Genomic DNA, 13,047 nt, shown 5'->3' with positions numbered 1-13,047 from the left:
AAGCTGACCTCTTTAACAAATTCTTTGCCTCCATATTCCTGAACAGTGGAACTATGCTTGCTGCGAGTAATTGCTATGCAGTTTGCAGCAAGCTGAAAGGTTTAGATGTAAAAACCCAAACTCTTTCTTTGGCTATTATAAATAATTGCTTAGCTGTATTATTTCTGAAGAGTTAGGAATGTGGATCACTTTTTAATCTTTTTTTTGGTTCTAGTGAAAAATGTAAATAGATCATCTTTAGAGCTATTTCCAACTTACAAATAGTCACATGACAATGTTTTTAATCAACACATTCCTTATCAAAGCATTACAGTATAGGTACAAAGGAGCTTTCTCCTCTGAAAGTTCATAAATGGGAACTAGTGGATACTACAGTGGATTTGTAAGGCACTCTATCAAGTCTTCAGGAATTGTAATTTTCCTGCCTCTTTTACTTTTATAAAGTTTATTTTCATTCTTCTCCCTTTTATGTTTACTTTGCAGTGTTTAAAACAGCAACACTGACTTGTGTTTAATCTCAACCCAGTGTTTTCTGTAGTTACATTTTGCCTACTTGATAGCTTTTGCTGTTTACATCTCCAGTTACTTGTTCTTAATATTGCAGCTAACTAAAGTAAGTTCTACTTTTTCTGTGTTAATGGTTGAAATGAAATTTCATTTGCTTCTCTTTGGAGAAATGAAATAGTTGCAAAATTCTACTTTGCAATTTAATACGTAGGTAAAAACTTCAGTCTGTAGTACTTGCATTCTTATGATTTAGGAAAAGTTAATGTGAATCACTGTGGTAACAAAGTAGGAGTATAAAAAAACAAATATCTAGGATGAAAAATTACTTAAAATATTGCTAAAGCTGTTTCATTTTATACAAATTATTTTTAGTAATGTAAATCTTGAGTATGACTTGAAAGTGAAATGAAAAATGTTTTGATTAATGGGTGTAATTCCTAATTTTTTTTAAAGCTATTTCTCTCAGATCTTGGAGGAACATGGACCCATGGAGATTGATGATAAATTATTAGTTGGAGAGTATGAACATTTCCCTGAAGAAGCTCATAAGATTGTGGAGAATGCTGGAGGTTTAAAACCTTTCCTTCTGAGATCCGTTCATTTTGTTTTGGTGGACAACTGTATTGGTTTGATGAAGCATGCCATTCTACTTAAAGGAAATGCAGACATCCTAGCTGAAACTAAAGAAGATACTAGAAATGAAGAAGAAAATTGCATAGCCTGGCCAAATATTCAAGGAAACTCTTCTAAAAGCAAACTACAGTTAAACCCAGCTGCTAAGGAGTTCAAACCAGTGTCTTATATTAATAAACCTTATATGCCAGTTCCTACTGATAATACATTAGCAAGCTACGAGACTCAAGAATGTTCAGCCATAGGACATTCCTCACATATTTCTTATAGTTCAGTGCATTCTTTGCCAAATAAGAGCACTGATACCATAGAAGAAGCAGTATCCTTTTCAAATATATTACTACCCTCAGTAATTCCTAATAATCGCAACATACTTCTGACTGATTCCTCAGTTTATCAGAATGAAAGAATGTTGCCAATCCTCTCTCAACTGCCTTCTGTTCCAAATGTTGCCAGCCAACCTAGTTATATATATGCTGATTATGAAGCACATCTTGATATTGATGAAACTGCAATATCAGACAGAAGGTGCATCTCTGGCATTCTCCTACCAAATCTAATGCAAACATACCAGGACACTCGGTATGTAGTGGAGAACTTAAATTTTGAGTTCTGTGGAAATAATCTTGATGGGGTAAATAATACGAGTGAAGCTAAATATGATACATCTGCTATTAAAAAGGAAATAGAAAATAAAAATTCATCTGTAGTGAAAAACCATCCACATACAAGGATGATAGCTGTCCAGGTAAGAAGTAAAAAGGAAGAAAATCTTTTGACGGCTCTTAATTGATGATGACAATGTATGCGATCTTGTATTTGGTACTAATCCTTTACCGTGAGGTAGTACAGGTGGTACAGGTCAATATTAAATTTATTTTAAAGGTCAGGACAGCTCCTTTTCTCTTAATTTTACTTAACAGAGGGAATTTTACTTAACTTTAGAGAGAATTAAATAATTTATTTAAAGAAAAAAATTGCATCTAAATTGTGGTGAAGGGAGATGTTCAATTCAAAACATCTGTGTTTTCTTAGTCTTCTGATAAACATCATTAAATTTCACTTAAAGGGTGGGTTCATAAACATTTGCAGGATTGGATGTTTTATAGTTCTCCCAAATCAGTCAACTGACACTTACCATAGTTAAATTGATATAAGTTGGTCATGTTAATGGAAGAAGGCTGAAATGTTTGTATGGACATGAGAAGATATTTTGAAAGTTGGCTAGTTTACCTATTTTTATCAACCTTTCCCCTCTTTTCCCCCCAATAAACTTCTCTATAATTTTATTCAAATGAGAAATTAGGGAATAGGAGGAGTCTGCTTACAATACCCCTTTTTTAGCAACTGGAAAACAACCATTGTGTTCTATTAATTTCATAAAATGTCCTGTGAACTATAAAATACTTAAGAATACATTTTGCTTACCTAGTAATGAGACTTATATCTTACATTTTAGTTAACATTTCAGTTTCATATTTAAATCTACAAAATCAGCAAAAATAAATTTGATCTAACTCTTTTGGTATAACAGAATATTAAAAATATAAGGTGCTGGTGACGTTTTATTTCCTCTCAATTATTAGGGATTTCCTAGGGGTTATAATGAATTAAAAAAAAAAAATGTTGTGTGTATGATGATGACAGTAAAAAGAAAAGACCTTCTTTGCACATAGTCCAGGAATCATAAAGTTTAGGGGCATAGAAAAGTATTTCTTGCTGCAGATAAGCTTTTGACAGTGCCTTCTAATTGCAGTTTGCATTTCTGAAGTCTATTGCATGCATCTTAAGGAAACATAACATTGGCAATATAACGGTCCAGTGTCAGAGTAATAAATTAGTATTCAGACAAGAATGAGACCCTTTTGACTTTGATATTACACAACCAAGTACAGGCATCTTCCATGAAAACAGCTTTTCCAGCACATTTTTCAGGTCCTTTGGTGACCAGCTTGTGATGATGGGAGGAGGATTGTGAGGTCTGGAAGTTCCTAGTCCATGAACTGCCAGAAAGGCGGCAGTTATAAGAAGCTCATCTAACACTTGGAGCCAGGAGTGTGATCTGGCAGCTGTAACTGTGACTGAGCAGCCCTCTTCAGGATCCACTGTGCTCACCTCACATGGGGAGTGGGCTAGAAAAGTTGCCTTAAGCATAGTCTGGCTACTTTTTTTATCTGACTGGCTAACTGCATCCAGTGGGATCAACTTTTACCATGGTCAAAAGGAACAGAGACACCGTGAATAGTGTCCTGAATATCAGGACACTCATGGACAATCCTAATAGTGAACACCCAGAGCACTGCACCACAATTGTTGCTTAAGAACTTGGGCAACACAATGTGGATGTCACTGCACTGAGCAAGAACCCAGTGAGTGGGAGATAAGACACCTTAAACAAGGAGGCAGCTATACTTTCTTCAGGAAGGAGAATGCCAGCTTCTTGGAGTTGGATTTGCCATCAAAAATGAACTCATAAACCAACTCAGCAAGGTCTCTATCAGAATTTATGAGTGCCTCTCCCTCTTAAACTGGCAGGGAGCCAATACACCATTGTCATCAGCACATATGCCTTGACTCAACTCTACTGATGAAACCAAGGAGAAATTCTACAGCAACCTTGACCAAGTCCTATCTGGTGTCCCAGAGAGGCAGACTTACTCTCCTTGTTGATTTCATCACCAGAGTTGGAAGGGACTCAAGCCTCTGGAATGGAACCATTGACAAGGAAGGAACGGGAAATATCAACTCCAGTGGCATCTTCCTTTTGACCAGATGTTGGTGGTGGTGAGTCCACCCTGTTCTGTCAGAAAGAGACATCATGGCAACACCCACAATTCAACCATTGGCACTTGATTGACTATGTCATTGTTCGTGCCTGAGATGTCCACATCACCTGAGCTTTCTTTGCAATGCTAGGAGTTGATGATCACTGGACTGATCATTGACTCCTACACTCAGTTATGTCATTCAGACTGGCTCCCAAATGACAGCTGCAGCAGAAGTAATGCTGACAGAAAACTGGCAAATTCCAGTCAACATTAATGGGAGAATGTCAGCAATGTTTGGTATGCCTTGAAGTCCACTGGCAGCAGCACCTGCAAAGAGACTCTTGGATTATCTACCAGGAAAAATCAAGACTGGTTTGATGAGAGTGACTGGAATATCCAAGAGTTGATTGACTGCAAGTGCAAGGCCTTTTTGTGCTTGGCAGAGCAACATCAACTCCAAGCAAATGAAATTTGAATCTCCAACAAGCCAAGGCAGAGGTCCGGAGGAGGACCCGCAATATGAAGAATAGATTGTGAGAAGGTGAGGTGAAAGTGATTGAACGTTTTGCCGACTTCCATGTTATGTGCAGCTTTTTCAGTCCCACCAAAGCCATCTGTGGTCCAAGCACTTGGGGACCTACCCCTTTGAGGCCTAAGGATAGAGGAGAGCTAATCATGAAAAGGGGAGCCATCATTGCCTGTTGGAAGGAGCATTTTGAAGACCTTTTCAGTCGAGACTGTTTTTGACAGGAGTGTTTTTTTCCATTCTATTCCATAACATCTAGGTAGAAACGATCTTGGAATTCTCCCAGCCCTAGGCAAGGTGAGGAAAGCCATCAAACAGATGAAGAATAAGGCATCTGGAGCTGATGGAATCCTGATGAAATCTTCAAGTGTGGGGAGGGGGGATGAGTTTGTATTAGGAGGAAATCCCAGATGACCTCAGCCATGCCATGATTGTTCCAATCTTCAAGAAAGGAGATGGATCTAACTGTGGAAATTACAGAAGGATCACCTTGCTGTCCGCCTCAGGAAAAGATCATTGTGAGAACCCTCCTTGCTGAAGAGCTTCTCCTGGAATCTCTTTGGGTTTAGGGCATCATGGCACAACTGATATGATTTTCACTGCTCAGAAACTTTTAAGGAAAAATGTGAGGAACAGCATAAACCTCTCTCCGTGGCCGCATTTGACCTCATGAAAGGCGTAGACTCTTGTCAACTTGGAAGCGCTGTGGAGGATCCTTCTGAAGTACAGATGCCCACTGAAATAGATCACCATTTTTTGCCTGTTGCCTGAGGGTATGTGAGTGGTGGTTCTCAGTAACATACCTGTCACAGGTCCATTTGAGGTTAAGATGGGAGATAAGCAAGACTGTGTCATTGCTCCAGTACTCTTCACAGTATTCCTTACTGTGATGCTACATCTGAAAACCAACAAGCTTCTGGCTAAAGTGGAGCTAAACTACAAATGGGTGTTTAAACTGTTTAGTCTCATCTGACTGAGCCAAAACCACGAGCACCCCAACTTCAAAAAGAGTTCCAGTACACTGATGATGCTGTAGTGTTTGCTCACTCTGAAGCAGACCGTCAGGCAATCACTGATGTCTTTACGAAGGCATACAAGAAAATGGGACTGACACTTATCTTTTAGAAGATTTAGGGTCCTCCACCAACCAGCGCTTAATGAGCAGTCCCCACCGCCAGTCACTCAGGTTCCGGTGGGAATCTGGAGAGTGCTGAGTATTTCCTGTACTTTGTCAGCCTTCTGTGAGAGATGGCTTCCATCGACACAAATCCAGCATTGCCTTAAATGTGTAAGTGTGGCCTTCAGACGCCTGAGGAAACAGGTGTTTGAAGATTGCGACATCAGTTGGAAAACCAAGCTTATGGCTTCTCGAACAGTCATGATCTCCAGTATGGAGCTGAGACGTGGACAACATGCAGGAAACGTCTCAAGTCTCTGGAGAAGTACCATCATCACTGCCTGCAGAAAGTATTTCAAATCCAGTGAGTAGACAGATGTAACAACATTAGCATCCTCTCGCAAGCAAGTGCTGCAATCGTAGAGGTGATGATCTTCTGACATCAACTTCCCTTGGCAAGCCACATCATCCAGATGCCCAACTCTGGACTCCTGAAGCAAGTTTTATTCTCCCAGTTCAGTCAAGGGATATATTCAAGAGGAGGACAGAGAAAGTGCTTCAAGGATGTCTTCAAAGCCAACTTGAAAAAATGCAACACTGATATCAATTCATGGGAGGCAATCACCCAGGACCACCCCAGATGGAGGGGAGAGTCTGCTGCAAGGACCTCATAGTTTGAAACCTTCTGATGACAACAGGAGGTAAAAAAATGGGAGCAGTGGAAACAGCGTGTCATGGACCAAACCAAGAACCCAGAGCCATCCACCCTGCATGGAAATGTGTGCCCAAGCTGCAGCAGAGTCTGTTGTACCTGGATAGGCCCCATCAGCCATTTTCAGACCCACAAATAAGACAGTCATGAAAGAGGGTCATCCTTGACTGCAAGGATTGCCAATGATACTTATTACCAGCAACTCCAAGAAGGCTCATTTTAAGAGGACTGTCTGCTGCTATCTGCAGATAATAAATTTATAACTAATATGCATTTACAAACATGCATATTATTCTTGGGCTATTTTTTAATTGTAAGGATGCCATCTTCAGTGTTGACAGTGTTGGCCTAACTCTTCTCATTGAAGGTCCATATGAGATCTTCCACTGACTTCAGTAGCAGCAGAGGTTGCCCAGTCCTGCAGTGCTTGCTCAGTCAGTCTGAGCAAAGTAAACACAGCTTTCTTTTTAAGGATAGTGAGAGAAGGGCTGCTCTTAATGTGAATTCCTATTTGTTGGCTTGGGATTAGAGAATATTCAGTCAGAAGATCCTAACTTCACTCCATGGGTGAAGCCTCTTTAAAAAACTCGTATTTTCTCAACAGGATTCCTTCTTACAGTGTAGGTGAGATACAGCCATATGTTCTAAGAATGATTTTTTTTTTTAATGGTTAGGTCCTTTCCTCCTTACGGAACTGAATTGTTGGGGGATGGATACAAAATATAGGGGATATAATTTCTTTTATTTTTAAATAATTTGTGCATTTTTGTAATCCAGGTACAGCGGGAATTAGCAGATAGGGAAGCTAATACTATGCCTTTTCATCCATTTGAAACTCAACAAGTAAGTAAATATATAATTTCTTCAGGCACTTTTTTTGAGAATATTTATGTAATAATCAGTAGCCTAATGGAAAGTGAAGACTTTATTAATTCAGTACCTAACTGATTAAAAACCCTTGCATTTGATTTTTTTTTTTTAAGTTCTATTTTATTACTGCTTTTAATATAGGATTCTTCATATGTAGAAGGGACATTTTAGAGCACCAAAATTGCTTCCAAACTATATTAAAATGTAACCAAAAACTTAAACTTGAGATAAAAGGGCTAACAAAGTGGAAACAATAAGGTTGATTATGAAACAGGTCTGAGCATGATTGGCAAAAAGACATGTCTCTAAAAAGTTAGATCAATCAGTTATATCAATCAGATTCATGCAGTGTGATGAAGAAGGAAGCTGCATTTTCAGAGTTCAAGTTCTTAAATAATTCAGCTGTTGCAGCCAATAACCTTCATAATGCTTCATTTCCAACAATCCCAGACTAAGTCTAACTAAATACTCCACCATCTGGTTGTGGGGGGCAGAGGTAGAAAGCTCAAGTTGGTAAAGACACATGGCAGTGCGTATCCACATCAGGAGGAGAATGGCTCTAATTTTTCATTGCTAGATCCATGCTCATCATCATAGCTGGTTTCTTGAATGGGGAATATTTCCTAGCTTTTATCTACAAAATTCTCAAACTTTGGGTCATAGTTCATGTTAAATTTTGCCTTTAACATGTTGTGAATTTGTTGCTTTCTGAATGAGTGCTGTAACAAAAACTTTGATAACCTACTTTTTCAGGGAGATATTTTACGTATGGCAAAAGAACATCAAGTATTACAGAAGCAACTAAAGGAAGCAAAAGAAAAATATGAGCAGCTGCAATGCCGAAGCACAGAAGAAACCAGTGTTTTAAAAGAGCAGTTAAAAAAAAATGTTGAAGAAAATAAGGTAATAGTTAAACATGGCTAATAAGGGTACAAAGACCAATTGCAGTACAGTAGCTTTAGGGAGGTGATTGTTCAACAGAGATGTAAGTGGTAGTCACCACTACAAAGCTTACATAAGTGGCTCCAAATTTTATTAGTTTCTGTATTATCTTAACATTTTTATGAAGTCAGCATGTGGAACAATAAGTTTTTATACCCCAGCTTAGAAACGTGGCCCACAGTTCAACAGCAACCACTTCTTGGGTGCCTATGCACATGCAGCAAGGCTGCTCCATTGCGATGCAATTACAGCACATCAGAGCAGACTCTTTTCTGCTGAAGCATGGTAATTACCATGCTCCAGAAGACTGGCATGTGTGTACCAGCATCCCCACACTGAAAAATGGTGGCAGGAGTGCTTTAAAGCTTATTCAGTGAGCTTTAGTTAAAGTGCCCCACTGCCATTTTTCAGTATGGGGACACCAATACATGAGAGGTTCTAGGTGCTTTAATTAAAAAGAGTATTGAAGCTGCTCTAGTTAAAGCCCCACCCCCAAGGTATATGTATAAACGCCCTTTATGCCTAAACAGCAAAACATATTTAATTTTCATGAATGATAATGAAGACTCTTAAATACTGGCCTGAACCAATGTTCTATTTTACTTCCATCAACTAGGAAAGGTTTGTTTTTTGATTTGGTACCTTTGCTCTACCTGATTATGTAGAAATAATTGTTTCTCATTCAAGAAATCTCTCTTCTAAATATTTTCTGCCTTTAGATTTCAAAGAGAGAACTGGATTGGTTTCATCAAGATTTAGAAACAGAAATAAAGAAGTGGCAGCACGAAAAAAAAGAAAATCAAGAGAGATTAAAAGCAATAAAGAGTGCAGCCAAAAGGCAGGCAGATACCAATGAAATGTGAGTATTCCTTTTGAAAACTGACTTTCTGCTTTTCATTTGTATGACTTTATTAATGGGATTAATTCCTTCATAATATTGAAATTTACTGTATTAGTCTGCTAGAAATAAACCATTTTAGATCTTGATTCTGTAAGACAAATGAATAACATAATTTTATGTAAAAGTTCTGATTCTGAGATCTACTAAATCATTGATAAGGACTAGCTTAGTAACAGGTATGGGGTGGAAATACATGGATATTTTGTCACTGTTTGTAGATGGACTTGTTTCCTAAAAGCTTGATTCTGCCAGCCTAAAAAAGTTGTACCTCACTTTGCAGTTAAACCTACTGATAGTGACGGGGATGGAAGAAAAGAAAATAATATTTTAATTTTGCTAAATACAGAATTATAACTTGTTAAAGCTATATACTATATGTGTTACAGAAAAATATGCATAAAGACTTCACTTCTCAAACCATACATGTTGTATTTGCTTGCTTGTAATGCTTGTAGGTATCTGAGGAATATTGAGGAGGGGGACAAACAGTATAAAGTTATTTTGGAGGAGTTCCTTGAGATCAGGTAAATTTGTGTTAACTGTTTTGCATCACCAATACAGTGGTATTTGATTGTCCTGTTAACTCATTTTATTAGGGTTGTTCTTATCTTAATGTTGGTGTCCGTTGCTCTAAATGTACAAGAACAATTATGAGTGTCACATTTGAATACAAAATGCCTTATTCTTTGCCTTAATGCCTTTGCAAAATAAGGTATTAAGTTTATTTAAAATGTAGTAAATAGTATCTTGTTTTATTTAATTTAATACCAGTTGTGGAGGGCCCCCCTAGTGGTTACTGTTTTTTAAAAAGGTCTGAAAAGAGCTGCTTGTACTTTACAAGATCCAGCAGCATAGTTTATTAAGTATCTATCATCTCTATTTTACAAGAGTGTATCAGGCTTTGCATTAGGTTTTTAAGTTATATGCAAGTATTACTATACAGACTACGTTTAATACTAAATCAAAATGTAATGTACTTAATGTAAAATGACCACTTAGAACCAATTAAACAACTTTTTACACTTGTGTGTACCATAATCTTGACTTAATTTAGGATCACATATTTTAACTATCCACATATGGAATAATACTGAGGGCTTTTTTGTTTGGTCTAAAGCTATGAGCACAGACCTTCAGTTTCTACTGGGAGAAGCTCCACTCTCCTTTTAGTTCTCTCTGCCTCTTGTTTTCCAGCTGTAGTCTGGGCACAGCTTCCAGCCAGTGGGGAGCTATAACCACATCAGGAAGCTGAGTACACTACTGCTTCTCCCCATGCCCCCAACTCTGGGCTGCAGCATGAGTGCAGCTGGAAACTGCCTGGCCTTGGTGCACCTTCACACAGGCTGGAAGCTGTGCCCATGCCACAACCCAGGGTGAAGGAGGTGAGGGAGAGAAGTGGCAGCAGCCTGGCCCCTGTGCAGCTTCTCACTTGCCAGTCCCGGTGTGGGCATGGGCACAGGCAAAGCCCTCCAGTTTGGTGGGCCAGATTTGGGCCATGGACTGTATGTTGCTGACCTCTGCTGAAGATCATTAGGTGCATGTCACTAAGTCCACATACAGGTTTGTGTACATTGTTCCATTTCCTACTTTGCTTTTGGATGTTGGAATATGAATCTTCCTCTCTACAACTCCCCCAATCTTGCCCATCTTTTTCATTTCCCAACCAGGTTTTCTTTTGGAACTGTCAGGAGATCATAGTTTTGAGAAATGGGTTAAGTGCTTCCGTGTAATAGAGGGACTACCTTCTACTTGGAGTTATAGCAAAAACATGGCACTGTGAAAATTAAGAACAAGACTTTAGGTTTATTTTTTAAACAAATTAATTTAGATTTGAGGACTCATTCACACTGTCATCTCTCTGTAGAAAGTGATCAGTGATGTGTATTTTAGTAGAAGAGAGAACTTTTAAAACCTTATTTTTTAAAAAGAATATGTAAATTGTAGTTTTTGTTCATGTATATTTTTAAACTTTAATTTTTCTTTAACTTCATAGTAATAAACTTGCAAATGAGAAAGTAAAACTGGAAGAGCTTATAAAAAAGAGCAAAGATCAATACCAAGAGTGTGCCAAAAGAACTGTCGCAGCAGAGGTAAGGAAAAAAATAGCTATGCTAGACTTTTTTTTCATTTGCATTATACCTTGTTTGTGGGAATTGTTGAATCTGCTCACGTCTCAGCATAAGTTTAATAGACACTTCTGGTGATTTCATTACAATTAGAAAATGACTTGCACACCATTTTAAAGTATGCCTAAAAGCCTTACCGTAATTTAATTAAAGAATAGGCTTGTTATATTTGGTATGTGATCCAAAGCTTTTGTCTACTTAATTGCAAATTATCAAGATTGTTTTATTTAAGTATTGTAGTAGTGGTTTATTGCTTGGGCCAAACTAATGTTGTCAGAAAATTAAAACAAAATAGGGTCTAATACTAAATGATAATTGCAATTTAAATACTTCCTGTGTCTTAAACTCCATGGCCTGTGTACATTGAGTGTGCACACTGTTCCCGTTAGTGGGATTACAGTATACTCTATTTAAGTATGTAGGCTTAGAAGTGAAAAACTAGCAGCTATCTGAAATATGCACTTATTCAAACTTAAGGTGAGCAGTTTTCAGTAAGCATGCAGTGCTAGTAACACTATACTAATGCCCTGAAACTGACTAGCTTCCCTAATTTTCAAGGCTTCTAATAGTTTCAGTGGCCTTGAAAACGAAGAGAGAAATTAGCTGTGAAATTTAATAGCTTCCATCATTTTCAAGGTTTCTAGTATCAGCCCTTTGACAGCTGCCTCCCTGCACTTTCTGGTTTAGTAAAAGGCAGTAAAATTAGTTGCAAAAGCGATGGATGCAGTTACTATGCAGGTGGGGGTGTGGCACTCTACATTAAGGAGGAATACACATCCTCATCAATTAATAAAGAATCAGAGGAAGGGAACTCTGAAGTGCTTTGGGTTAGATTACAGGGCAGTCAAGGGGAAAGAGACTTAACAGTGGGGGTCTACTACAGACCTCCCAACCAAGGGGAAGAGCTTGACCAAGAATTCTTAGGTCAGCTCACAGAGGTAGTGAAGTCTAAGGATATGGTAGTCATGGGGGACCTGAACTTCCCGGACATCTGCTGGGAAGAGCAATCAGCCAGGTCTGACCACTCACGTAGGTTCTTAGCCAGAATGCAGGACCTCCATCTAACCCAGGAGTTGCACAGCCCCACCAGGGGAGATGCCTTGTTGGACCTGGTGCTGGCCACGGGAGATGACCTGGTGAGGGGGCTGTAGGTGCTCGACCACCTGGGTGACAGTGATCATCGCCTGCTGGAATTCACCATCCAGCGCAAGGTGGCAAAGGCCTGCAGCAAGGCAGCAGCCCTAGATTTCAGGAGGGCAAACTTCACCGAGCTAAGGACACTAGTCAGGGATGCACTGAGCTCCCAGAGGGGAGGGGAGCTAGGTGTCCAAGGAGAGTGGTCACTCTTCAAGGAGACGATCCTCCAAGCCCAAAGAGAGGTAATCCCAGCGAGGATCAAAGGGAGCAGGAGGGCACACAAGCCCCCATGGCTCACCAAAAGCATCCAGGAATGTCTTCTAGCTAAAAGGGAGGCGTACACCCAGTAGAAAAGAGGGGACATCACCAGGGATGACTATACTGCAGTTGCTTGGGGATGTAGGGGGGCAGTCAGGAAGGCCAAGGCAGAGATGGAACTGGGACTAGCTTCCCAGATTAAGGACAATATGAAGTCCTTCTTTGAATACATAGGGGGTAAAAAGAAGGTTCCGGGTAATGTGGGGCCCCTGCAGGGCACATTAGGAAACTTGGTTGTCGCACCAGACGATAAAGCCAACATATTTAATGATTTCTTTGCCTCCATCTTCCTTAAGCAGGGACTGGAACAGCCACCCCCTGGCTGGGCTTCCCTCAGGCCCCAGGGGAGGCACACCTGGGCCAAGGGTTAAGTGGGGAACTAGTTAGAGAGCTTCTGGAGGGACTGGACGTATTCAAGTCAGCCGGTCCAGAAGATCTCCACCCTAGAGTACTAAAGGAATTGGCGGAGGTCATTGCAGGACCCCTGGCG

At 39.5% G+C, this 13,047-nt stretch overlaps 1 protein-coding gene across 5 annotated transcripts in view; it reads left to right on the top strand.

Annotated features, from left to right (window-relative positions):
• TTC3 (tetratricopeptide repeat domain 3) overlaps positions 1 to 13,047 on the top strand; it is a 100,119-nt gene that overhangs the window by 75,032 nt on the left and 12,040 nt on the right. For all 5 annotated transcript variants that reach the window (XM_019524050.1, XM_019524051.1, XM_019524052.1 and 2 more), the window contains 6 exons: positions 961 to 1,888; positions 7,041 to 7,106; positions 7,887 to 8,036; positions 8,795 to 8,934; positions 9,432 to 9,500; positions 10,970 to 11,066. In XM_019524050.1, the coding sequence (XP_019379595.1) occupies positions 961 to 1,888; positions 7,041 to 7,106; positions 7,887 to 8,036; positions 8,795 to 8,934; positions 9,432 to 9,500; positions 10,970 to 11,066 (1,450 nt within the window). The remainder of the gene's footprint in view (positions 1 to 960; positions 1,889 to 7,040; positions 7,107 to 7,886; positions 8,037 to 8,794; positions 8,935 to 9,431; positions 9,501 to 10,969; positions 11,067 to 13,047) is intronic.

Source organism: Gavialis gangeticus, unplaced genomic scaffold (assembly GCF_001723915.1).
Source record: "Gavialis gangeticus isolate Ggan-Ray unplaced genomic scaffold, GavGan_comp1, whole genome shotgun sequence".
NCBI classification, from domain to species: Eukaryota; Metazoa; Chordata; order Crocodylia; family Gavialidae; genus Gavialis; species Gavialis gangeticus.
Note: the sequence above shows the minus strand (reverse complement) of the source record. Positions and strands in the feature narration are given on the sequence as shown.